We start from the raw sequence: 22,692 nt of genomic DNA on the forward strand, positions 1-22,692 counted from the left end.
CTGGCGTTGGTAGAAGTAGCCTTGATACAAAATTATTTGCAATACATAAAAAACAAAATAAAATTCATTACATAATTCTTTTGGTTATCGCTTTGCGAAAGTCGTTACATCATTGTGGAAAAAATATAACACGAAGTAGGAATTTTAAAATAAAATTGTAAACCCAGTCAATTTGATTGGCATGTGTGGTAGTTCTAGCGTTAATCCATCGATTGTTCCATTTTATGGTACACGTGTACCATCTGTTATTTATATCCTTCTATTTAAAAATATTTCACTATTTTATAGTAGTAGTAGTAGTATTTATTGCTCCATCTGTACTTTTTGACATTTTTGGATAGAATATATGGTATTATCATACGAGTATAGAGAGTAGAAAGAAACTTTTGTTATTTTTCAAGTAAAAACCGAGAAATATGACAAACAAAGTTATTGAAGTAGCATATAGTCCAATCACAACACTGACAACTAACACGAGAAAGAGTGTTAGGGTCTTTTTGCCAGATTCAGTGCACGTGGAAGCTTCATTATCTTAATAAACGATATATTTCTTATGAATTAGGTTCACCATTCAGATTCCACGTGGATTCCTTAGCAAATGGCTATGTGACAGCGTACGGACCAGGCTTGATATACGGTGTTTGCGGCGAACCAGGAAACTTCAGCATTTCCACAAAAGACGTCGGACCTGGCGGTCTTTCGCTATCCATTGAAGGACCTGGCAAAGCAACGATCTCCTGCCACGACAATAAAGACGGCACAATTTCAGTTTCGTATTTACCAACCGATCCAGGAGAATACAAAATCGGCGTGATATTTGGCGGCAAACACATCCGAGGCAGTCCTTTTTCCGCTAAAATCACAGGTACACGTGGCTCCCATTTATTTTACTCGCATCTCCAAAACTTTCTTCCGACTATATATTCGTTTCTATCGAACTGCAACGAAAAATACAAGATCAGAGTGCTTGAGTTAAAGATTAAACGTTTAAGAACAGTGAAAGTGAAAAGAGGAATTCTTGAGAGAAATTAGCTACGGCAGAGTGACAAGAAGTTGTCTGTTGCTTATAAAGATTGAGCTCTTTCGACGAATAAATATGTTTTCCTGCGCTGGATAAACAATATCAATAGAATATTGAATGAAAATCAATCGAGGATTAATAAAAAAAGAGCCATCGCAGAGAAGTAACGTGGTACGGTTTAGGAAAAACGTTTGCGATAAAATCTCTGTTGGAATCTGTTGCAGGCGAAGGTCGCAAGAGGAACCAAATCTCGGTGGGTTCGTCGAGCGAAGTGCAATTGCCTGGCAAGATAACAGATTCGGACGTGAAGTCCCTGAACGCTTCCATCACGGCACCGAGCGGTCTCGAGGAGCCATGTTTCCTAAAAATGTTGCCAAACGGTAACATGTGTGTCTCCTTCACCCCTCGAGAAGCCGGCCCTCATACGGTGGCGGTGAAGAAGATGGGCAAGCACGTGCAGAACTCACCCTTCAAGATCGACGTGAAGGACCGTGAAGTGGGCGACGCGAAAAAGGTAAAGGTATCCGGACCAGGTTTGGTAGAAGGTAAAACTCACGTGGAGAACAATTTCTCCATCGACACGAGAAACGCTGGTTTCGGTGGCCTCTCGCTCTCGGTGGAAGGGCCAAGCAAAGCAGAGATTCAATGCAAAGACAACGAAGACGGAACTCTGAACATCTCGTACAAGCCGACAGAACCTGGCTATTACATAATAAACTTGAAATTCGCCGATCATCACGTGGAAGGCTCGCCGTTTACGATAAAAGTCACTGGAGAAGGTAGTAATCGTCAAAGGGAGAAGATCCAGAGACAGAGGGAAGCCGTGCCTATTACGGAAGTTGGCAGCCAGTGCAAGATTACCTTCAAGATACCTGGCATCACGTCGTTTGATCTAACAGCAACAGTCACCTCTCCAGGAGGCGTAACCGAGGATGCCGAGATCAAAGAAGTCGAGGATGGCCTTTATGCAGTCGCATTCGTACCGAAAGAGCTCGGAGTGCACACGGTTTCAGTTCGCTACAAGGACATCCACATCCCTGGATCACCGTTCCAATTTACTGTCGGTCCGTTCAGAGATAGCGGAGCACACAGGGTGCATGCTGGCGGTCCTGGCTTGGAAAGAGGAGAACAGGGTGAACCATGCGAATTTAATATTTGGACCAGGGAGGCTGGAGCTGGTACTCTGGCCGTGTCCGTGGAAGGACCTAGCAAGGCTCAAATTGATTTCAAGGATCGAAAGGACGGCAGCTGTTACGTCAGCTACGTCGTCTCCGAACCTGGTAAGTTGCTATTAGAATTCTTCTAATTAATATAATAGTTATAGTCGTTTTTTATTATTGTCGTCAGCGTTATTAGACTACGGATGTTTGTGCATTTATGGGCCATCTGAAAGTGCAAATAGAGTGCATATATTAGACGAGAATATTTATATAAAAAATAATACTTGTTGCGATATTTGATAGGTGAAACGAATTTCTACCCAAGTTCCATCTCATTCTGTGTTCATAAAAATGTAAATTTGCATAGAAATCCACGGTCCAGTATCACAGAGGAAATTATGAAACAGATCAAGGTGTCACAATCTCAAATTTTATGATCCATACATTTCACATGTTCTTGGTGGAGAAAAGCTAGTGGACAGTACCACGTGCTTCTTGATGTATTGTCAGTTTAAAATATTCTTATTTTTATAGGAAAAATATCTGCATGTGTGTACAGGAATATGTGTATATATAAATCCGGAAAAATAAAAGATAGATTAGATTTATGGTAGTGAAAGGTGTGTACGAAGTGGATAAAGAAACAATAGAATTCTCAGGTGTCAGCTTGACAGCATTATTAAGTGATGGAAAATGAGGTTCATGGTACACTAATTGCAACATAAATGTTCATAAAACAGTCTACCACTTACTGTCACTTCAGTCATGGATGCCTGCCAACGTCGATAATTCATATTTTAGTTGGTTAATCATCCCAAATGTTATATTGTTCATTTGAAGTACTAAATCGTCATCGAGTCAGCCACACGCAAACATGCCTGTTAATTAAACCGTTTAAGCGTTTACGACTTTCGTTCATGAATCATCCAATGCTTAATATCCAGAGTTTATTATTTTTGAACAAAGTGTCCATTGATATAGATTTCTGGCAAAATCTTAGGAGAATAATCTACAACTGGGCTAAAACCAAAATTGGTAATTTTCTTTCATAATTACTGCGTTTTTTTTTTTACAAAATAGTAGTCACATCTTAAATTTACTACACAAGATCAAGACAATAGTCCAATGGAGCTGCCAGGGTAACAATGAAAGCAAACATACAATGTGTTACAAAGCAGTGAACTTGCATACCAAGAATACCAGAAATTGGGTTATTTCTAGAACAAGGGGAAAGTAAATGAGACGCTTGAGCTGTTTATCCGGATTGTCGGTATACGGAATAAAATTAATTGTAAAGTAATTCATTATTTATTTAAAAAATTGTTTAATATTCGATTCAGTCATTGGCGATGAATTTCTTGCAAAGAAACAATTTTATACGAAGAAAGAATTTATAACACAAGTGGACGAAGAAGAGCAAGTTTGCAACGTTAGTCACGTTGTTTACATATCGAACGAAGATGCACACGTATGCGCGTATAATAATGTATATGTAACTAAATGATGCATATTCGTGATTCACGTTTCTATGCGCGTAACAAAAACCCACAGAAACAACGGAGTAACATTTTCCCAATAATGTTCGCTCTCGTTATATCGCGGAAAATATGTGGATGGAGGAATGATATAAACAGCAGAGAAATTCTAAATTGCAATCAAAGAAGAAGTATTACATAGCATCGGTGAACTTTGAACGTTTCAAAGTAAGATAGACGATTGGCTAAAAATTTCAATTTACCACGTGCTTCATAAAACTTAAGAATTTCAAAAAAGATCAGCTCAAAGTTCTACATTACCTTGGTGGAGCATCCTTTTTTTCAAAAATTTGTCACGGTAAAATCGAAGATCAGAATCTATTAATTTTCAATCGAAGATCCGAAGAAAGGATACGATTATTAATACAAAATAACAAAAAATGAAAAATATCTGTTTGACACGATCAACGATATAATTGTCCAGACAAGCAACGTTTCAACGATGCTCGACGTTTTAACGACCTGGGAAAAAACAATTATTCTTCGATTAATACCAAGATCGTCGCAGAAGTTGGATAGGGATGACAATTAAAAAAAAAAAAAAAAAAAGATTCGACATTTTCTGCCGTTAATGTATTATGCGTAACGGAATGAATGAACAGCGATAAAAATGGACTCACCGCATTCTGAAGCAGCGGTGGACAAGGGCTCTCACCAGTCTTCATTGGCTGTTCTCGGCTGATCCAGAAATACCTTCGTCTATATTTGCGTCTAAGGTGGATTCATATTTTGGTGGCTACGGCTGCTGGACGTGAATTAGCGTGGCCGTTATATTTGGATGGTGTGCATCGAAGGAGAGGAAGAGACGGAAGAAGAGCGAGATGGAGAACTGAAAGAGAGAAAGCGTGGACGAATCGAGATCAGAAGTTAGAATCAGCCAGAGGAAAATAGTGGTTCGCGATTTAGCTGCGCTCGGTTCTCCACTCTCCTCGTTTTATCCTCCTTCTTCGCGTTCGCACTTTGCTTTCTTTTCTTCTCGTCGTCAAGCTTTCGTTATCTCGTTATCTTCCCTCACCTTTGTCTCTTTCCCATTGTTTTCCAATTTCGGTGTCACATTCTAATTTCTCTTCTCGTCTTTTATCTCCCCTCTCGCACGATTCTCCTTCTATCGTAATTGCAATTTTGGATATTTTTATTCCCCAGTATCTTTCCGTCGCTCCTTTTTTTTTTTTTTTTTTTTTTTTTTAAGAACTCGCAACACATTCGAATAAAAATATTCATTTCGATCTTGGATTTGTAATATATCGGTGGACATAAAACGATGGCCACCTTCACTGCTTCCACGCAAATACTCTTTACGGGAAATGACGATAACAGCCAAGACGATGGTTAGTCTACACGGTGTGACAGAGGAATTAATCTGTCGATTTACATCGTGCCAGAATGTATTAATCATACCGTTTTGCCGAATATACTAGCGTCCGTACTTGTATCGTAAATAATTCGGATAAACGTTATTCGAACTTGTAATACGATACTCTATAATAAAATCTGTATATTCGAATCGAAGCAATAACTTGTTCTTTCTTTTCAGGTGAATACAGGGTAGGAATAAAGTTCAACGATCAGCATATCCCCGATTCCCCGCACAAACTTTACATATCACCGGCGATGGGCGACGCTCATAAGCTGGAAGTGGCGCAATTTCCGGAATCCGGCGTACAACCGGACAAGCCAGCAATCTTCCTCGTTCGCAAAAATGGTGCCAAGGGTGAACTCGATGCGAAGGTACCATACCATTTGTATACCGTTTAAATCACATTGTGACACGTACCTTTACGAGCAATATGTTTTTCGTTGGTAATAGCTAGAATTAATTTCTTTTTTTTACAATTTCTTTCAAATTCTTACGAATAATTTCCAAAACTCGTTGACAAATAGAAAATTCCAATTAATTAATTATTTGCCTGATAATGCTGTTGTTATTTCTGTATTTAGAGGTAGGATCACAATAGCTATTTATCCTTCGGATAAATCTGTCACACCGTTCCGAGCCGAATAACCTTTCTTGCACTTTCTTACACGGACTAGGGATAAAAACAAAAGAATATCTTAAGCCTATCGATTACATCTATCGATTATATCTAGAACTATCTTCTAGTTACTATTTATTGTAACTAGCACACCTGCATATAGATGGCGAATGCGAATAAATGTGGATTAATTTATGGGTTTCGTAGGAGACTAACGGTTATTTAAATATTTATAAACGACGGTCTGTATCGTTTACAGATGCCCGGCGACTGGAAAAATAATACTTCTGTATTTTGAATTCGTTAAAATTATGCCGCGTACGCGTCTGACGTAACGAAACTACGCATAAAGCATGGGATTTATTTACTTTAAAAATGAAACCTCGCTAGTGATATCGCTACGTAAACGATGCAATATAAACATCAGATTCCTCGTTGAATTTTCAGCTAAACAAGCGGAATTTCATAGCCGGGGTGTTTGAAGGCCTTCGTTTTTCTTAGAAACCTACATCATTTTAGGCGACAAAGTCCTTGCGAAAATCGCGCGCTCTAAATAACTTCCTCTTGTGAAACAACGATGCCACATCATATTGCGTAGGTTTGTGCCGCATGCGCGTATCGCATATTCTGCGTGCGTCTTCCATTCATGCGACCAAATATTTCCTTTCGATCGTAGCTTCATCAAATTCCTCGAAAACGGTCCTAACTTTGCTACATTTCCTCGAATTATTCTTTTTTTTCTTCGGATATCGTAGAAAATGTTAAATACCCGCAAACGAAGCTTTCAACGTTTACGAAATCACGAAATTGTCAACGTTTACTCACAAACTTTGAAACCTGACACGAACGAAACAGAATCTCATCTTTAGATACTTTCCCCCCAAAAATCAGAAAATATTTTTGAAAATATACACTAGCAATACCGCGAACCATTCAGAAAGAATAGCTGCTGTATTCAAAATTCTTTACTAGAAATTAACGTATCATTTAACGTATCGTCGTTAGAAATATCGTCAACTTACTATTGTTCATTATATTCTAAAAAAAATGTTGGATCGCTGTAACGAAATATATTCCTTTTGCCACAGATCGTGTCTCCCAGCGGTATCGAGGACGATTGCTTCATTCAAGGCATCGACGCTGACACTTACTCGGTGCGGTTTATGCCTCGGGAAAATGGTATCCATAATATCCATGTGAAGTTCAATGGGGTGCACATACAGGGTAGCCCGTACCGCATCAAAGTTGGCAAAGTGGATGCTGATCCAGCCGCGTTACATGCCTATGGAAATGGCCTAAAGGAAATTAAAACTGGCCAGAAAACAGACTTTATCATTGATACGTGCAACGCCGGAAGCGGTGTACTGTGCATAACGGTAGATGGCCCTAGCAAAGTCGCGATGGACTGTACAGAAGTGGAAGAGGGTTACAAAGTTAGATACACACCTTTGGTACCTGGCGATTACTACATTAGCATCAAGTACGATGGATATCACATCGTTGGCTCGCCATTTAAGGTTCCCTGTACCGGTTAGTACATCGAGAACGATTAGGTGTACTTGTATACTATTGATCAAAAGTCTGAAATCTCTCCATGTTTGGTAGAGAGCTAATAGACGTTTCCGGCTAGTAATGCGAATAATATAAAACACAATAGTTGGTTCAAATAAGAGTTAGGTCATTGTTTATAGTAGAAGATGGAATAGAGCAGCAGGAAGATTGAACAAACTTGTGGAATTGCAAAGAAAAGAAGGATGTTTCTTTTGATTGGAAATTTTGATTCGTACGACATTTATAATTTGGCAATGTGATACTTTGAAACCGAAGGATGGAAAAACACAGGTTTCACGAGAATCATACTTTTGATATTACGTTCTAACCGTTTGCTCTATTCTATCGAAATTTTAACTCGCCAATGAACTTGCCTATTCTATTATTATACCTTCATGGACGTGCTATGAATAGGCAATGTCTGCTGAATCATCAGATATTTAATGTACTTAGGAGTTCTAGTTACTGCGTTCATTTCTAGAAAATGGAAATTTTATCTCTTGATATGAGACTAAATAACGGGAATGCGAAAAATTCATTTTATACTGTGATTGATTAATTTTCAATTGTTTAAATGTATATCAACCAGATCCTATTGTTACGTACAATGCCAAGTTAACAGCCTAACGAATTTCATTGTAGGTGCGGATCTGGCAGAAAGAGGCGCACAAGAAACCAGTTCGATCGTGGTGGAAACTGTTCAAAAAATTTCCAAATCAAAGCACGCCGGACCAGTTTTACCTCTGTTCAAGTCAGATGCTAGTAAGGTGACGAGCAAAGGAATGGGTCTAAAGAAAGCATATCTTGGCAAACAGAACGTGTTTACTGTAAACGCTGGCGATGCCGGTAATATATTATTCATACAGTCCTTAAGTATCATTGAGTATAGACTATGTTCGAATTTAGAATCGAAAAATGATAATTATTACTTAATTCATACAAACGTAATCTATTGGGTTGGCAACTAAGTGATTGCGGATTTTGTTATTAGGTGGTGTTGACGAAATCCGTAATCACTTAGTTGTCAACCCAATATATATCGGTTTTAACAATTTTAAAGGCATATTAAAAGGGCATAGTTTGTTACAATTTCATGCAACACTGCGTGAAATTATCTTGATGAACATGATTTTGATAAGAAGGCGAAGAAATTTAAAACGTTGATTCATCTGTGTTTTCCTTGTTTGTAGGTAACAATATCTTGTACATTGGTGTGTACGGACCCAAAGGTCCATGCGACGAAGTATCCATGAAGCACATAGGTCGCAACAATTACAACGTGAACTACTTGGTTCGCGAAAGAGGAGAATACATCGTTATCGTAAAATGGGGAGACGATCATATCCCTGGATCGCCATATAAAGTCGAAGTATAAGTAAACGCATGTGGAACTAAACAGAAAAAATAAATAAGAAAGGAAAGAAGAAAGCGAAAGTAAGATTCCAATAACGCGGTGCGATAATTTTGCTTTGTACTGGCCAGACTCTGTTACATTGATTGTTCCATTTGAAGAATTTCGATGATTATCGATTAAATCCTTATCTACTTAAACGAATAGAGTAATAAAGCGTATCGTAGACGTAGTGAAACCCGCGACGTGAAAATCTTGAAACGAATAGCGTAATTTACGATTAGACATAAAAACACGTCTTCTCTGGCTGAAAGTATTTTCACAGAGTTCAGCCAGAAGTCAATATGTAGAACGTTGTTTGAATGTAAACCCCTTACGCGCTTCCATCTTCGTTCTAAATAACTTTGGTATAGCTATCTGTTATTTTGAAGAAGAAATTTCATTGAAAACGTGCGAAACACCGTAGCAATGAAACTTCTTTTATTCGCCATCGTACAAATTTTTTGCCATATAAATATTAAAGTGACTATTTATGGTATTCGTTTAACTATTTTCTACCACGTATAAAAAGATCGAAACGTACAACGTGTTGGTCGAAATACGAATAAAATTTCTTGATAGAATAGAATGCAAACGCAAGTTCTCATATCGATCAAGCAACGTAAAATAAATCAGGTTTCGTCAATTATTTTTGTAAATTTCGCGACTCGCAACGAAGAACCAAATAATTATAAGGAAAAATTGTAAATTCTTCCGAAAGGAGAAGTTGCGCGTCGTCTTGATCTTCTACTCGTAAACGATTTCTAAACTAGCTCAATTAGATGGAAATAGGGAAAAAGTGTTTTTAATCGTTTAAACAGTTTCTTTATCAGATGGGGGTTGGTACGATGTAGCGTGTACTTATTATATACAGTCTCGTTTCGTCTTTGAATGATATACGATAGATATTATTCATTCGACAAAAAAAAAAAGAAAGAAAGAAAAATGATACGGACGTGTTAAACTACGGCGATGAAATAAGTCAATTATTTTTATTCGAGAATAGTAAGATACAACAATTGTGCCTTATATATCTTAGATTCAGATATTTGTTCTATGAAAATACGTTCTATAGATGCATCCTTCTCCACTGCGTAACATTACATCGATATGATTGGATTAAAAATGCAAACTAAAAGTATCGATGATTATATATTACATAAAAATTAAATAAATAATATGTTTATTAAAAATCATTCGTTATATCGTTTCCTTGTCTCCTTTATCCCGTGTTCCACACATGGTTTTCCACACTAGTTGTACAAACTAGTCCGATAGTTATTCCAGCTTGCTAAATTAGAATTGCCAAAGCGATGATTTCCCAGTCGCTTCGACTACCTAACTGACATCACCCGCTGAAATGTGGCCAACGAAATGACTCTATGGCCGAAGACAAATTTCATCTTACGAGATAGTAAACTTTGTTCCTGCGAAATGACGATTTCCTGTGGCCAATTTGTGGTCTGCATTTTATGCCATAAATATATCTTCTTTATTTAGAAACATATTCTTTTGTGTTTATTTGGTTTATATGTGTCAAGATATATGGAGGATATGAAATATTGGGAATGTAGGAGAAAGGAAATAGAGCGTTGTATGTGGAATGCATATAGAGAAATACTCGACGAATATTCAAACTTAATTTTCTCGAGAACGGAGCTCTGTGCGAAAAATTTTAACTCTCGATGATATATATGGGGAAATATATATTTTCGATTTACTTTCACGCGAACAATTTTCCGATTGTTCAACGATTTCGAAAACTGTAGTTTAAATTCGTTTCTCTCAAAACAGTATTTTCGAAACAGGCAGATTTGATTGCCACAAAACCGACAAAACCTTTGAAAAATGTTTCAGATCGAATGTCTCGGGAACCGGTACGAATTGGGTAAAAATCGAGGACCAGCCATAAGCATTCAAAAATGTTGATTCGTAATAGCAGTTAGGAAAGCGGAAGCTTTTTCTCGTAGAAAAGATGTGTCGTCTATGTATCGATAACGAGAAGGCTGTAAAATAGATTGTTATTGTCAAACAGTGCGCATAAAACGAACACTTAAACACGGTTGGCTGCTTCTCATTGAATAAATTTGCATTCACCAGGAAGAACACGATCCGTAACTTGTCATCGTTAGATGTATCGTACCTGTAACCATGAATAACGATACACAGGCTTTTTATCATACGAACTGTGAAACTTAGCACAGTTTACATCGTACGCGTCACGCTTACCATTTATTTCCTAACAATGTGGCGTAATAAATTTCTTTTTTCTATGCTTGTACATTTTTAATTGCTGGGAAAAACTTAGTTGTTCAATCTGCGATTAATATATATCGTTATTATTAATTACATGGATTTCTTATGCTATCATCATAGTTATTACAACTAATTGTTGCAATGTTTGATTTCACCATTTTCTCTGGAACGCTGACGAAATTTGTCGAAAGATGATCTGTTTCAATTTTCAACACTATCGTTTCATTTTATTTCTTGGCTACGCGATTATCCATTTTTGTCGAAGTAACTGCTTCAAGAAAAATTCTACATCTTTATTTACGTACATCCGTGACCTGGAGACTGCTATTACGCAGAAATATTGTAAATAAGGAGCGGTGCATATTATTGTACCCTTAAGTATACTTTATGTTTTGGGTTGCAAGGTCTAGGAACAAAGGAACTAGTAAATAGATTTCTATTTATGTTCCCTGTAGCTTCTAGCCCAAGCTATAAGCTTACCTTTCTTGGTAATGTCCTTTTGTTATAAATATATGAACCTGCTCCCTATCATTCCATCGTCTAATAACACTAAGAGATAACACTAAGGATATGAATCAGCATAAACTTATACATTATACTTATACTTACACTGTTGTTATTTCTGTATTTAGAGATAGGATCACAATAGCTATTAGTTTATTCTTCGGATAAATTTATCACACCGTTCCGAGCCGAATAACCTTTCTTGCACTTTTTTATATGCACTAGGGATAAAAACAAAAGAATAGCTTAAACCTATCGATTAAATCTATCGATTATATCTAGAACTATCTTCTAGTTACTATTTATTGTAACTAGCGCATCTGTATATGGATAGCGAGTGCGAACTAACGTTGTCATTTTCAACATATACTTATACTTTTAATTATTTCAATATACTTTTCTATTACAAATTCATCCACTTGTTCTTCAATCAGTTAACCTCGACAATTTTTCGTTGCTCATCTATCACAAACATAACGTCATCTGGAACGCAAATATTTGTGTATGTGGGTATGTAAAACTTAAAGATGCCAAAATATACAGAATGTACGTACAAATATATGGAATATCCAGTATCACGCACACTGTCTAATACGTATCTTTTATCACAGGACCCTACACATCTTTCTTCTTCTTCGATCCTATTCACTGCAACATGAATTGTCAGAAACATATGCATTCGGACCATCGTTTTCTCCAACTTGCCAATCCACATACTCAATCGATAGACCGTGGATTTTTACGCAGTTACTGGAAACTTAACGACGCAAAATTGCACAGAATGCACACGATACAAGAGGCTATACGAAATACCCAAAGCATAGGGCTTTCTATTAGGTTATCCGAAAAGTTTCTTTCGTTTCATAAGGTGATAATAAATGAACAGCAATTTCTGTTTTATATTATTTTATTGAATTAGGTATCATCCATTTGGTTCTATTTCTATTATTACGTTCGTGCATAATTCGATAAACTAGTATAAAACAAAAAACATCATGCGTCTATTATTTCCTTCTAAAATGAGAGAAACTTTTCGAACAACCTACTACAATACTTGTTACTTGGTATGTAAAACAATTTTCTACCTATAGTTTCTACTCTCTCGGTTACATCGTAAGAAATACGAATTTACAGCGAAGTCCGTAGTCTATCAATGGCCGCAAATTAGAAATCCCATTACTAGCCTATACTTACGATACGACATATCTCAAACATATAAAAAATAATTACGAAATCGTAGCAACGATAAAACAGTAGAACAGAAGCGGGAAGATATGCTCGTTGACACAGACAGGAACGAAAATAGAGCGGAAAGAAAGGGGGACAGTTAACCGAGGGATGCACACGTCGGTTGGAAAGAGAAGATATCGTTCGAGCTGTCTATCTACGAATCTGTGTATACAACTAAAAGAGCAAGATAGAGAAATTTGTTAGTAGGTGGAGAAAGGAGAAACGTGGAAAAAGCTGCGTGTTTCTCGTCTCTGACTGGTCTGAATCTGGTGGTCGGTGAAGTTATCGGAGGTCGTAGGTGGGTAAACGGCTAGGTGGATAGGTGGATAGGTGGAAGAGGTTCTTCAGGGATGCGGATTCCGTTGGTTTCGATAGGATGGTAGGCGGTCGCAACCGGTTTCATAGGTCCCTTACGCTCGAGTTCGCAGGCGTCGAAAACAGGTGCTTGACTTGCGCCGTCGTACGGCCACCCGTTTCGCTTTTCCTCCCAGAAACACGCCCTTCCTCGTGGTTACGCCGACGCCTCCGACGCATCCGATGCCACCCTTGCTCCCAACCGTCAGACGCTCGCGAGACGCCGACGCGATTGCTTCTTTTATTTCCATCTTATTCCCCTTTTCTTTATTCCTCCGCTCTTTCCTTTACTGCATGGTATTCTCCATGATATCACGCATTTTCTTTCCTCCACTCGTCGCGCTGCTCTGCAAGATACGTTTCACTGTACAGCTTCGAGTATTAAGTTGTCCGGAAAGTGCCTTTCTTTTACAGACACGTCCCTTACAACGATGCATTTTTATACAAACGTGAAACCTAATCCGTCGAACGTTGCGATCTTTATTTTGATAGGACAAAATGGATTATACGTAATTCAAAAATCTTCTGCGTCCATTATTTCCTTACAAAACGAAAGAAACTTTTCGGACGACCTAACAGTACGTTTACATCGTTGTTCATTTTGCAACTTACTTGGTATACTTTTTCTTCGTACGTCGCGATGCTTGTGGATATGAAAGATAACAATTTTGTCGTAGACTGCGTATATGCATGTTACGTCTTGAAAGATCACTTTGTTAAGTTTGTACCGTCTCTTTGGTAGACGAAGGGATGGTGGCATATTACGGCCAGGGAAGAGCAACCGCTCGAGTTATTAAAGCAAAGTCTGGTTGGAAAATAATTGTTGTTTCGTAATGTTTCTCTGGCAGAAACGATTTCTCTGTAGAAGACGAGCAGTCTGGGCTGTTCAAACAAGCTTTGCTCGGAAATGGATTTTCTATTTATCGATTTTTCATTTGTACTGTTTCTTTTGTAATCGAACAGACGATTTATATCGTGGCTATAGCAGATGATGGTTGTTAGAATAAAGTCGGCTTGAGAAGCAGCTTCTTATTTGGTACCGTTCCTTTGATAGTGGAAGCGCAATTATTATCCTGGCCATTTTATTACGTGGCAGGAACTAGGCACAGGATTAAAATCAAATCCCTCGATAAACAAGCACCAGCTCGACTCTGATATAATCTGACATCTCGATATAACGTCCAATCGTCCATCAGCCGTTGTACAATTTCTTTGTCAATTAGCTTTCACATTAGACAAACGGGACGAGCAACACGCGAATGGCGATCTTCGCTAAGATGCCATTACGCGGTAGCTTAGAAACTGCGTTCTTTCGATCATTTTCAACTCGATGATATTTTCTAACGCTAAGAGAAACTTGAAATTCCAGTAAAATACGAAGGAACATTTGTACACTTTCATTCCCATGGTATATTTCACCATTAAAAGCTACTCGAAAAATGCAGAAAAATTGCCACTGTTATGCGTCTCGACTCGTATCTCGTCCGAATTTTACGTTGTATATTATTCCCTTGAAACGCTACAAATTTTCCGTGTGGCTAAAACGACAGCAAGATAGAGGGATGGAAAAAATTGAAGGATCGAACCGAAGAGAGTCGAACCTGTATATTTGTGGCACTGGCCTGGTAATATCGTGAAAATACTCGAGCTACACGACCGGGGTCGCGTAGAGTATCGAACGAGTAAGGGAAATTTCGAGTGTGGGAAAAAGCCCCTTGGCTGAGGTTAACCGATGTCAGGTGGAAGAGGAGTTTAAACGAGATCGGGCAGGGAACAAAGCAGTGGCTACCGAGGAAATGAGCAGAGGTGGTGAAGTGTGGAAGGTAGTAGTGGCACGTGAATTGGCGCGTAAGTAGAGGTCAACTGGTGGCAGGTGGAGGATGGAAAGCATAGGCGGAGCCTTCAGTTCCGCCTCCACCTACAATCCCACCTCTTACTATGCTCCTCGTTTTCCCGGACTTTTTCCAACCTTCCCTCTTCTGTACTTTTTCCCCATTTCTATCGTTCCCTCTCTCTCGCTCTCTCCCTCTTTCTTCTTCTGTCTCGTATTATACGACACGTTCTCGCTGGAACTTGGCGCACGGTTAGCAGCAGTCTAGTTTCCGTAAAAATGTTGTTCTTCTTTTGCCTCTGGCAAAATGTTATTCTACCGCTTGGTTCCCGCCTATCTTCTTCCTCTCCTTTCCTCTCCTCTTCTCTTCTCTTCTCTTCTCTTCATAGCAGGGGCTGTCTTTATCCACGGTGAAAAGAGTCGATCCATACGCGATCCTTTGGCGAAAGCGCACCTGCAAACCGCACGGCCCCACCTTCGTTTCCAGTTCCACCTACTCCAAGCTAGTGGAACAAGCTTCTAGCGGGCTACAGCCATTTTGCGGCAGCTTTTTTCCTCCCGACCACTCGGCCGACCTTGTTCGCGCTTCATATTCCTCGTGTTCTACGCGAATATCGTTTTCAGAGTATTCTCTGCCCTCGCGGTTAGATAAGAAGAGGAAATTAAAGGAAACGTTTCCTGCCACGTAGCCAGAGTTTGCGCTGCAGCTTCTGCCACAGAAACTTATTTCACCTTTTTCTGTCGATTTTGGTTTCTTATTTTTTTAGAGATTTAATTTATTAACGCAGGGACAGAGTCGTTGTTGCACGCTTTGCGTACAGACGATTGATACATTTATAGTAATATCGACAGAGTTAAGCTAAGAGTTTCAGAGTTAACGATAAATTCGGATTTATGTAAAAATTTGACACTGTGAAAATAAGACGTAGAATGTTACAGATGGACGCTTCGTTAGGGACTAAAGTTATATGCAAATATCTTCTGTATATTCTGGAAGAAATGAAAATGAAGTAGTAATACTCGAATATAAAGAACCGTGGGTTACTTTAATCTGAAAATATTCTATGTAAAGATATTTAAAATAATAATCTGCGTTGTGTATATTTTAAAGGAAATGCAAGTAAAGAATTTTGGATTATTCTACTGTAAAAATGTTGGAAATTGCCTCCTGCGCTATCTCAAAGGAAATAGACACAAAGTAGCGATGCTTAGAATATAAATACTTGGATTATTCTAAGGTGAAAATATTCCAAGGGAAAATTCGTATTTAAAATATTGCTTCGTCCCATTTTAAAAGAAATGAAAGTGAAGTAGCAATATTGGAATATAATGCAGGAGAGTTTGGGCTGTTTTAATGTGAAAATAGTCGACACAAAAGTATTTAGAATGGTGCACTGCGCTATATTTTGGAGAAAATGGAAATAAAGTAGTAATATCCGAATATAAGGAAACAGGATATTCTACTGCCACTTGACACTGTTTACTGGAAGATGATAAAATAAGAAAAATGTTTAAAATGTCTAAATATAAATGCAAATTGAAATTCATAATAACTCGAGTTAGAAAGAAATTTATTAATCGCAGAAGAGTCGATTTTGTAAAATTTCCAAGGAAAAACCCATATTTACTTTTTCGCTCCATTGTTTGCTGTAGGTTCAACAGGTTCAAACGAAATGAACGTAAAAGATATGAAAGTAGAGGTTTCGCCTTCCAAAGTTACCTCACACTGATTCCTCTAGGTATGATCATTTTTTACAAAATTATTCAAAATTCACAGATGGACAACTTCACTGGGAAGATTTTTCTGATGCCTCAATTAAATATGCAATTTAATATGTAACATAACTATTTAGTATGAGACTAAGAATGATCATTTTTCAGAAACCTATTCAAAATTCAAAGATGGACAATTTCACTGGGAAGACTTTTCTGATGCCTTAATTGTACGTATTACAATTAAATATGTAATTTAATATGTAACTTAACTATTTAGTATGAGATTAAGAATGATCATTTTTCAGAAACCTATTCAAAATTGAAAGATGGACAATTTCACTGGGAAGATTTTTCTGATGCTTCTAATTGTACATATTACAATTAAATATGTAATTTAATATGTAACTTAACTATTTAGTATGAGATTAAGAATGATCATTTTTCAGAAACCTATTCAAAATTGAAAGATGGACAATTTCACTGGGAAGATTTTTCTGATGCCTTAATTGTACGTATTACAATTAAATATGTAATTTAATGTGTAACTTGACTATTTAGTATGAGACTAAGAATGATCATTTTTCAGAAACCTATTCAAAATTCAAAGATGGACAATTTCACTGGGAAGATTTTTCTGATGCCTTAATTGTACGTATTACAATTAAATATGTAATTTAGTACGTAACTTAACTATTTAGTATGGGCTTGAATAAATGCCTGGGTCGTTACACGCATTAATAATTACTTTCCTATCATACTGAAACAAAATGAGCTGATTAGCTGTGAATAGTATCGATACCTTGAAAACAGGTCTTCCTGTATACTTTATCTTCCTATGAATTGCAATTAAAAGCCTCCTCCACATTTTCCACATTTGGAAAGTGTCCATTATCACATGCAAACAATCGAGTTGCTTTGTTGGGCAAAATTGTTAATCGATACGAGGAATGTTCAAATTTTATAAATAAAATTAATTTCCCACTGAAAAGAAACGAAAGAAAGTTAAAAGCAGAGAGCTAACGACGATATAAATAAACGTTCCATTTCATCAATTAATATCGATAACATTTACGATTTATCATCCATATGTTACATTATACAAACGCATGTGACAATTCTAAAAAGTAAAGTTTCCAATCTCAATTAGCAAATATTTCGTTTCGATCACTTGATTCTGAGAATCGTTAGAAGTAATCGTTAAAAAAGAAAAATGAGCAGTACGTACCTTTGACTGCGTTTCAGCTTGAAAATTGTTGGAACGTTGATCGTAATATTCCATCGATGCACAGCGTATCGTTGAAATGGAAGGAAATGAATTTCGTGCAGAAGAAGAACAAGGCGACGAAGAAACTGATTGTAAACGATAGTTCTACATTCCATGATCGTTTTATTTCGATTACAGAACAACGCTCGCAACGGGGAGCCGATTTCTCCTGCTGGTTTTAACTCGATTTCTGTATGTATTTACAAGAACTTTCTCGGCGTGCACGAGGGGACACGCAGCAATCTAAAATCTTGATCGACAGGGACAGAGAAGCAGAAGAAGAGAAAATTCGGACGTTTCTATTGTTTTAAAAAACATTGACCAGCATCCAAGCAACTCTTGGACTTGTGCATATCACTGCGGTCGATCGACCTGCATACTTCGTCTCGAAACAAAGATAATTTGCTTATCGCAAGTTCGTTTCACGTTTTATCAACAACGAGTGAGAAAATTCGATTGGACGCGCGTGCAATGTTTCGGTCGTTAAATTTTGGTACCTCGAACGTGGGAGAAGCGACGAAAGAAAATTTGTAACTGATTATTATAATATGAAATATTACGAAAGCTGGGTATTAACAAGAAAATTAATATGAAATGAAATTTCAAATATTTCCAATGTAACATAACTCATCGAGCCATGTCCAGTCGAATTATCTGTCTTCTCAATGTCAAACAATTTTTCGTCATTTTTCATTGGTTCGCTTAATCGCTGATCATTGTATCAATGATTTAGCAGATGGAACAATAATATACTTAGAAAATAAGAAACGAATCTTTCGAAAGAAGATCGATCGTTGATATACGCGTTGGTCCGTCTTTCCCTTCCTTTCTCATCTGCATTTCTTTATTCTCTCCCTCTTCGTACTTTCCTCCACGAATTTTTCTAGTCAAAATAAACAACGTTCCTTCTGTTTTACATGCATAAGACAAGGGAAAAACAGGCGAGCTTGCGTTATTCCTTTTAATAGATATCAATTATTAACTTATCCACATTTTTCTGTCTGTTTGTTTGTATCGTAACTTTGGTCGATTGGATTACACTGGTGTATCGTCTTGTGATTTATCGATTTCGCCATAGCCTGCAAACAGTGCGTATTTTACAACGGAAATTAAAAGAAAAGAAAAAAAGAAAAACCAAGTTCACCTCGTATATTGCCTTTTTAATTCGTTCGTTTCTAACGTGCATCTTATCCGTACAACGAATTAATCGTCCATTACGAATATTCTCTATCGATCGTAGACAATTAAAGAAGTATTCCTCAAGGAAAATTTGTATTTGGAAAAATGGACGATTGAACCCTGGTAACGATAGGAAACATACTATAAATAATATAAAATCTAGCTTCTCCTTTTTTTTTTTTTTTTTTCGAACAGATACTATCGATAATAAATTGTTCTTTATTGCTGATAAAATAGAATAAATATACGTTTCCATGGATAAAAATAAAAAAATAATTAAACCTAATGAGAAAAATTAATATTGCCTGCTCTTTACATTGTGTAGTGTTTTGCCTAAGTCGCATATAGTGGCTGAATGTTACATATCATACATTAGAAACAAAATGCGTACTCGTCGTTATTCTTCTTCGCATTTTTCCATATCGTTTGTGCGCCTCGAATTAAATTAATCGGTTCGTTAGGTTCGGCTTAAAAGAAGATTGCAACAACAGATTGCTGGACATTCGTAATAAACGTTTAAGAGACTCGTGTTTCCACGTAGTGTTGGTGAGTGCTGCTCGTATTTTAAATACGATAATTTCCGACTATTTTCTTTGTCCTCTTTCACGGTTACGGAAAGCCTACTGGAAATAGCTGATTTAACAAAGTTGTCGATTATATTTTACACATACATAATATTCGTCTTTGTAAATTGAACTCGATGAATCGTAGACACAGATACATTGTTTCAAGAGAAAAACGGTAGATCCGGCGAAAAGGGGCGACTTTAATGTAGACGTTAGTCGTTCGAAATGACACCTAGGAATTTCAGGTACGCGCGAATAGTCTTCGATTAGGAGCAGATTCGACGAAGATGCTTGGCGATGATGCGTCCCCGAACTTTAATCAATCGACGATCGAGTGTAAAAGTTCGTCGTGTTCGGTTTTACTGCAAGCATTCCTCCTTTTAACAGATTTCTTAATTATTTGAAACTATACGGCGGAACTAGATGAAACGATTAATTGTAACGATTATAATTAAATTGTTCGAATATCTGTGTTCGTAATATTCTAAATGTCCCTCATTCGGTTCTTAAGTCTTGAAATAAGTATCGCGCAAAATAACGTGCGCTACCGTACATAAATATTTGGACACAAATCATTGCATATTTATAGAATAATATATAATAATAATATATATATATATTATATTTATATTATTATATTAGTAATAATATAATAATTCTGTTCTGATAAGAAAATAAGTTCTTCGATTGAAACCTTTTTAATGTAATTTTGATCTTACTGCACGCAACCATATTACAGTTAGCAAATATCAACGAAGAAAATAATTCTTAACTATTACAAATTAAAGAAGAACGATTAAAAGTACAGGAAATTAAATAATTATAATTATTCATTAGAACACTGAATGTGTGTGACGAAGATATATTCCTCGTTTTCTTTCAATTTCGCATAGACGAAAGAAGATATCTTCGCGATAGTTGTTTTGACATAATTTGTCGCCTATGAGAAAAGAAAAAGAGCGAAGATTTTTATCTCGACGAAGAAAATAATTGTTAACTGTTACAAATTAAAGAGGAACGATTAAAAGTACAGGAAATTAAATAATTATAATTATTCATTAGAACATTGAATTTATGTGACGCAGATATATTCCTCGTTTTCTTTCAATTTCGCATAGACGAAAGAAGATATCTTCGCGATAATTGTTTTGACATAGTTTGCCGCCTATGAGAAGAGAAAAAGGGGGAAGATTTTTATCTCAACGAAGAAAATAATTGTTAACTGTTACAAATTAAAGAAGAACGATTAAAAGTATAGGAAATTAAATAATTATAATTATTCATTACAGGTCAACATTGAATTTATGTGACGTAGATATATTCCTCGTTTTCTTTCAATTTCGCATAGACGAAAGAAGATATGTTCGCGATAATTGTTTTAACATAGTTTGCCGCCTATGAGAAGAGAAAAAGGGGGAAGATTTTTATCTCAACGAAGAAAATAATTGTTAACTGTTACAAATTAAAGAGGAACGATTAAAAGTATAGGAAATTAAATAATTATAATTATTCATTACAGGTCAACATTGAATTTATGTGACGTAGATATATTCCTCGTTTTCTTTCAATTTCGCATAGACGAAAGAAGATATCTTCGCGATAATTGTTTTGACATAATTTGTCGCCTATGAGAAGAGAAAAAGGGGGAAGATTTTTATCTCAACGAAGAAAATAATTGTTAACTGTTACAAATTAAAGAAGAACGATTAAAAGTATAGGAAATTAAATAATTATAATTATTCATTACAGGTCAACATTGAATTTATGTGACGTAGATATATTCCTCGTTTTCTTTCAATTTCGCATAGACGAAAGAAGATATGTTCGCGATAATTGTTTTAACATAGTTTGCCGCCTATGAGAAGAGAAAAAGGGGGAAGATTTTTATCTCAACGAAGAAAATAATTGTTAACTGTTACAAATTAAAGAGGAACGATTAAAAGTATAGGAAATTAAATAATTATAATTATTCATTACAACATTGAATTTGTGTGACGAAGATGTATTCCTCGTTTACTTTCAATTTCGCATAGACGAAAGAAGATATCTTCGCGATAATTGTTTTGACATAATTTGTCGCCTATGAGAAGAGAAAAAGGGGGAAGATTTTTATCTCGACGAAGAAAATAATTGTTAACTATTATAAATTAAAGAGGAACGATTAAAAGTATAGGAAATTAAATAATTAAACATTGAATTTATGTGATGCAGATATATTCCTCGTTTTATTTTCAATTTCGCATAGACGAAAGAAAATATCTTCGCGATAATTGTTTTAAGAGAAGAGAAAAATGGTGAAGAATAGAGAAACGTTGTTTATAAATAAAAAAAATATGAATTTTTTGATCGAATCGCAGGTGTCCAAATACTTGTGAAGAGTAGCGTAGCAACTTGTCGACTAACATTATACGATAACTTATCAGAGGAGGAAATATTTTTCTATATATATTTCTATATATTATAGCAGGATGAAAATTGGTCTGCGCGACGAGCGATAAAGCATGATCGAGACATGATTCGCGCGCGCCTTTCACGGCTTAATTTACTAACGCTACTAAGTGCATAATTCGTACGTGGTAAATCTAAAAGGAGTTAATTTAACGTGACGCATAAATATATACAGATATTTACACGATCGAGTCATATCGAAACGCGTCGATTCTTTGGCAAAAAATCGACCATTATTTTTCTACGGACAACCCAATTTCTTGTTTGGCACACGCGACTTCCTTCACATGTAGATACGTCGCAAATCTGAAGGCGACGTTATCATGTTGCATTGTGGACACAGCTTTTTCGCACCCTGAAAGGGACAACTCTCCTCAACAAATTTTTTCCTATCTATTCTCAGCTTTCTTTCTCTGACAGTTGTACCGTATGGCAAAAATATATTAGCGGCAAGTCGAATAAAATAATTCAATGCGATTAAAGTTGAAAAACATTTATATCGCAATGTGCATTTTTTTTTTTTTTTTGAGGAGTGGAGAAGAAAGAAGAATTTTGACAGGAACAGTTTCTATCGAGAAATAATACTAGGTTTTAAGGAGTATGATAATTTGATAGCATATCGAACGATTATTTCATCGTGTTTATATAAAATGATTTTAGATATGAGATTTACTATTCATTATTTTATGTTTAACGTAATTAAATATCAATGAA

General features: G+C 36.5%; 3 protein-coding genes and 2 long non-coding RNA genes across 25 annotated transcripts in view; 2 read left to right on the top strand and 3 right to left on the bottom strand.

Moving 5' to 3' along the window:
* Positions 1 to 9,576, top strand: part of cher (filamin A protein cher) — a 51,415-nt gene extending 41,839 nt beyond the window's left edge. For all 8 annotated transcript variants that reach the window (XM_033330982.2, XM_076623118.1, XM_076623121.1 and 5 more), the window contains 6 exons: positions 563 to 865; positions 1,246 to 2,301; positions 5,251 to 5,444; positions 6,778 to 7,219; positions 7,883 to 8,086; positions 8,431 to 9,576. In XM_033330982.2, coding sequence (XP_033186873.1) covers positions 563 to 865; positions 1,246 to 2,301; positions 5,251 to 5,444; positions 6,778 to 7,219; positions 7,883 to 8,086; positions 8,431 to 8,615 — 2,384 coding nt within the window. In that variant the 3' untranslated portion in view covers positions 8,616 to 9,576. The remainder of the gene's footprint in view (positions 1 to 562; positions 866 to 1,245; positions 2,302 to 5,250; positions 5,445 to 6,777; positions 7,220 to 7,882; positions 8,087 to 8,430) is intronic.
* Positions 2,284 to 5,254, bottom strand: LOC143303423 (uncharacterized). 2 transcript variants are annotated; one of them, XR_013059668.1, is made up of 3 exons: positions 4,337 to 5,254; positions 2,502 to 4,178; positions 2,284 to 2,407 (listed from the first exon to the last, which is right to left on the bottom strand). It is a non-coding gene; the product is annotated as an uncharacterized LOC143303423 (long non-coding RNA). The 2 variants fall into 2 exon arrangements; XR_013059667.1 differs by having other exon boundaries at positions 2,297 to 3,201; positions 3,978 to 4,178.
* Positions 9,510 to 12,112, bottom strand: LOC143303422 (uncharacterized). Of its 7 annotated transcripts, none has more exons than XR_013059662.1 (5): positions 11,945 to 12,112; positions 11,787 to 11,873; positions 11,496 to 11,611; positions 10,860 to 11,448; positions 9,510 to 10,773 (listed from the first exon to the last, which is right to left on the bottom strand). It is a non-coding gene; the product is annotated as an uncharacterized LOC143303422 (long non-coding RNA). The 7 variants fall into 7 exon arrangements; XR_013059661.1 differs by having other exon boundaries at positions 11,690 to 11,873; XR_013059663.1 differs by having other exon boundaries at positions 10,860 to 11,292; positions 11,367 to 11,435; positions 11,496 to 11,873.
* LOC143303421 (uncharacterized) lies at positions 11,824 to 18,039 on the top strand. 3 transcript variants are annotated; one of them, XR_013059659.1, is made up of 7 exons: positions 11,824 to 11,936; positions 12,002 to 12,454; positions 12,525 to 16,544; positions 16,687 to 16,748; positions 16,827 to 16,889; positions 17,108 to 17,169; positions 17,924 to 18,039. XR_013059659.1 is itself a non-coding variant. In XM_076623129.1 (7 exons), the coding sequence occupies exons 2-4, from the start codon at positions 16,313 to 16,315 to the stop codon at positions 16,842 to 16,844; spliced, it is 312 nt and encodes a 103-aa protein (XP_076479244.1). In that variant the 5' UTR covers positions 11,824 to 11,936; positions 12,002 to 16,312; the 3' UTR covers positions 16,845 to 16,889; positions 16,968 to 17,029; positions 17,108 to 17,169; positions 17,924 to 18,039. The 3 variants fall into 3 exon arrangements, 2 of the variants coding, with proteins under 2 accessions (XP_076479244.1, XP_076479243.1); XM_076623129.1 differs by adding an exon at positions 16,968 to 17,029 and having other exon boundaries at positions 12,002 to 16,544; XM_076623128.1 differs by having other exon boundaries at positions 12,002 to 16,544.
* Positions 17,889 to 22,692, bottom strand: part of LOC117155271 (E3 ubiquitin-protein ligase Rnf220) — a 202,703-nt gene continuing 197,899 nt past the window's right edge. For 4 of the 5 annotated variants that reach the window (XM_033331082.2, XM_033331079.2, XM_033331081.2 and 1 more), the window contains one exon: positions 17,889 to 22,333. In XM_033331082.2, the coding sequence (XP_033186973.1) occupies positions 22,262 to 22,333 (72 nt within the window). In that variant the 3' untranslated portion in view covers positions 17,889 to 22,261. The remainder of the gene's footprint in view (positions 22,334 to 22,692) is intronic. The other variant, XR_013059658.1, reaches the window with a different exon arrangement.

The sequence above is a fragment of the Bombus vancouverensis genome, chromosome 12 (assembly GCF_051014615.1).
Source record: "Bombus vancouverensis nearcticus chromosome 12, iyBomVanc1_principal, whole genome shotgun sequence".
Lineage (NCBI taxonomy): Eukaryota > Metazoa > Arthropoda > Insecta > Hymenoptera > Apidae > Bombus > Bombus vancouverensis.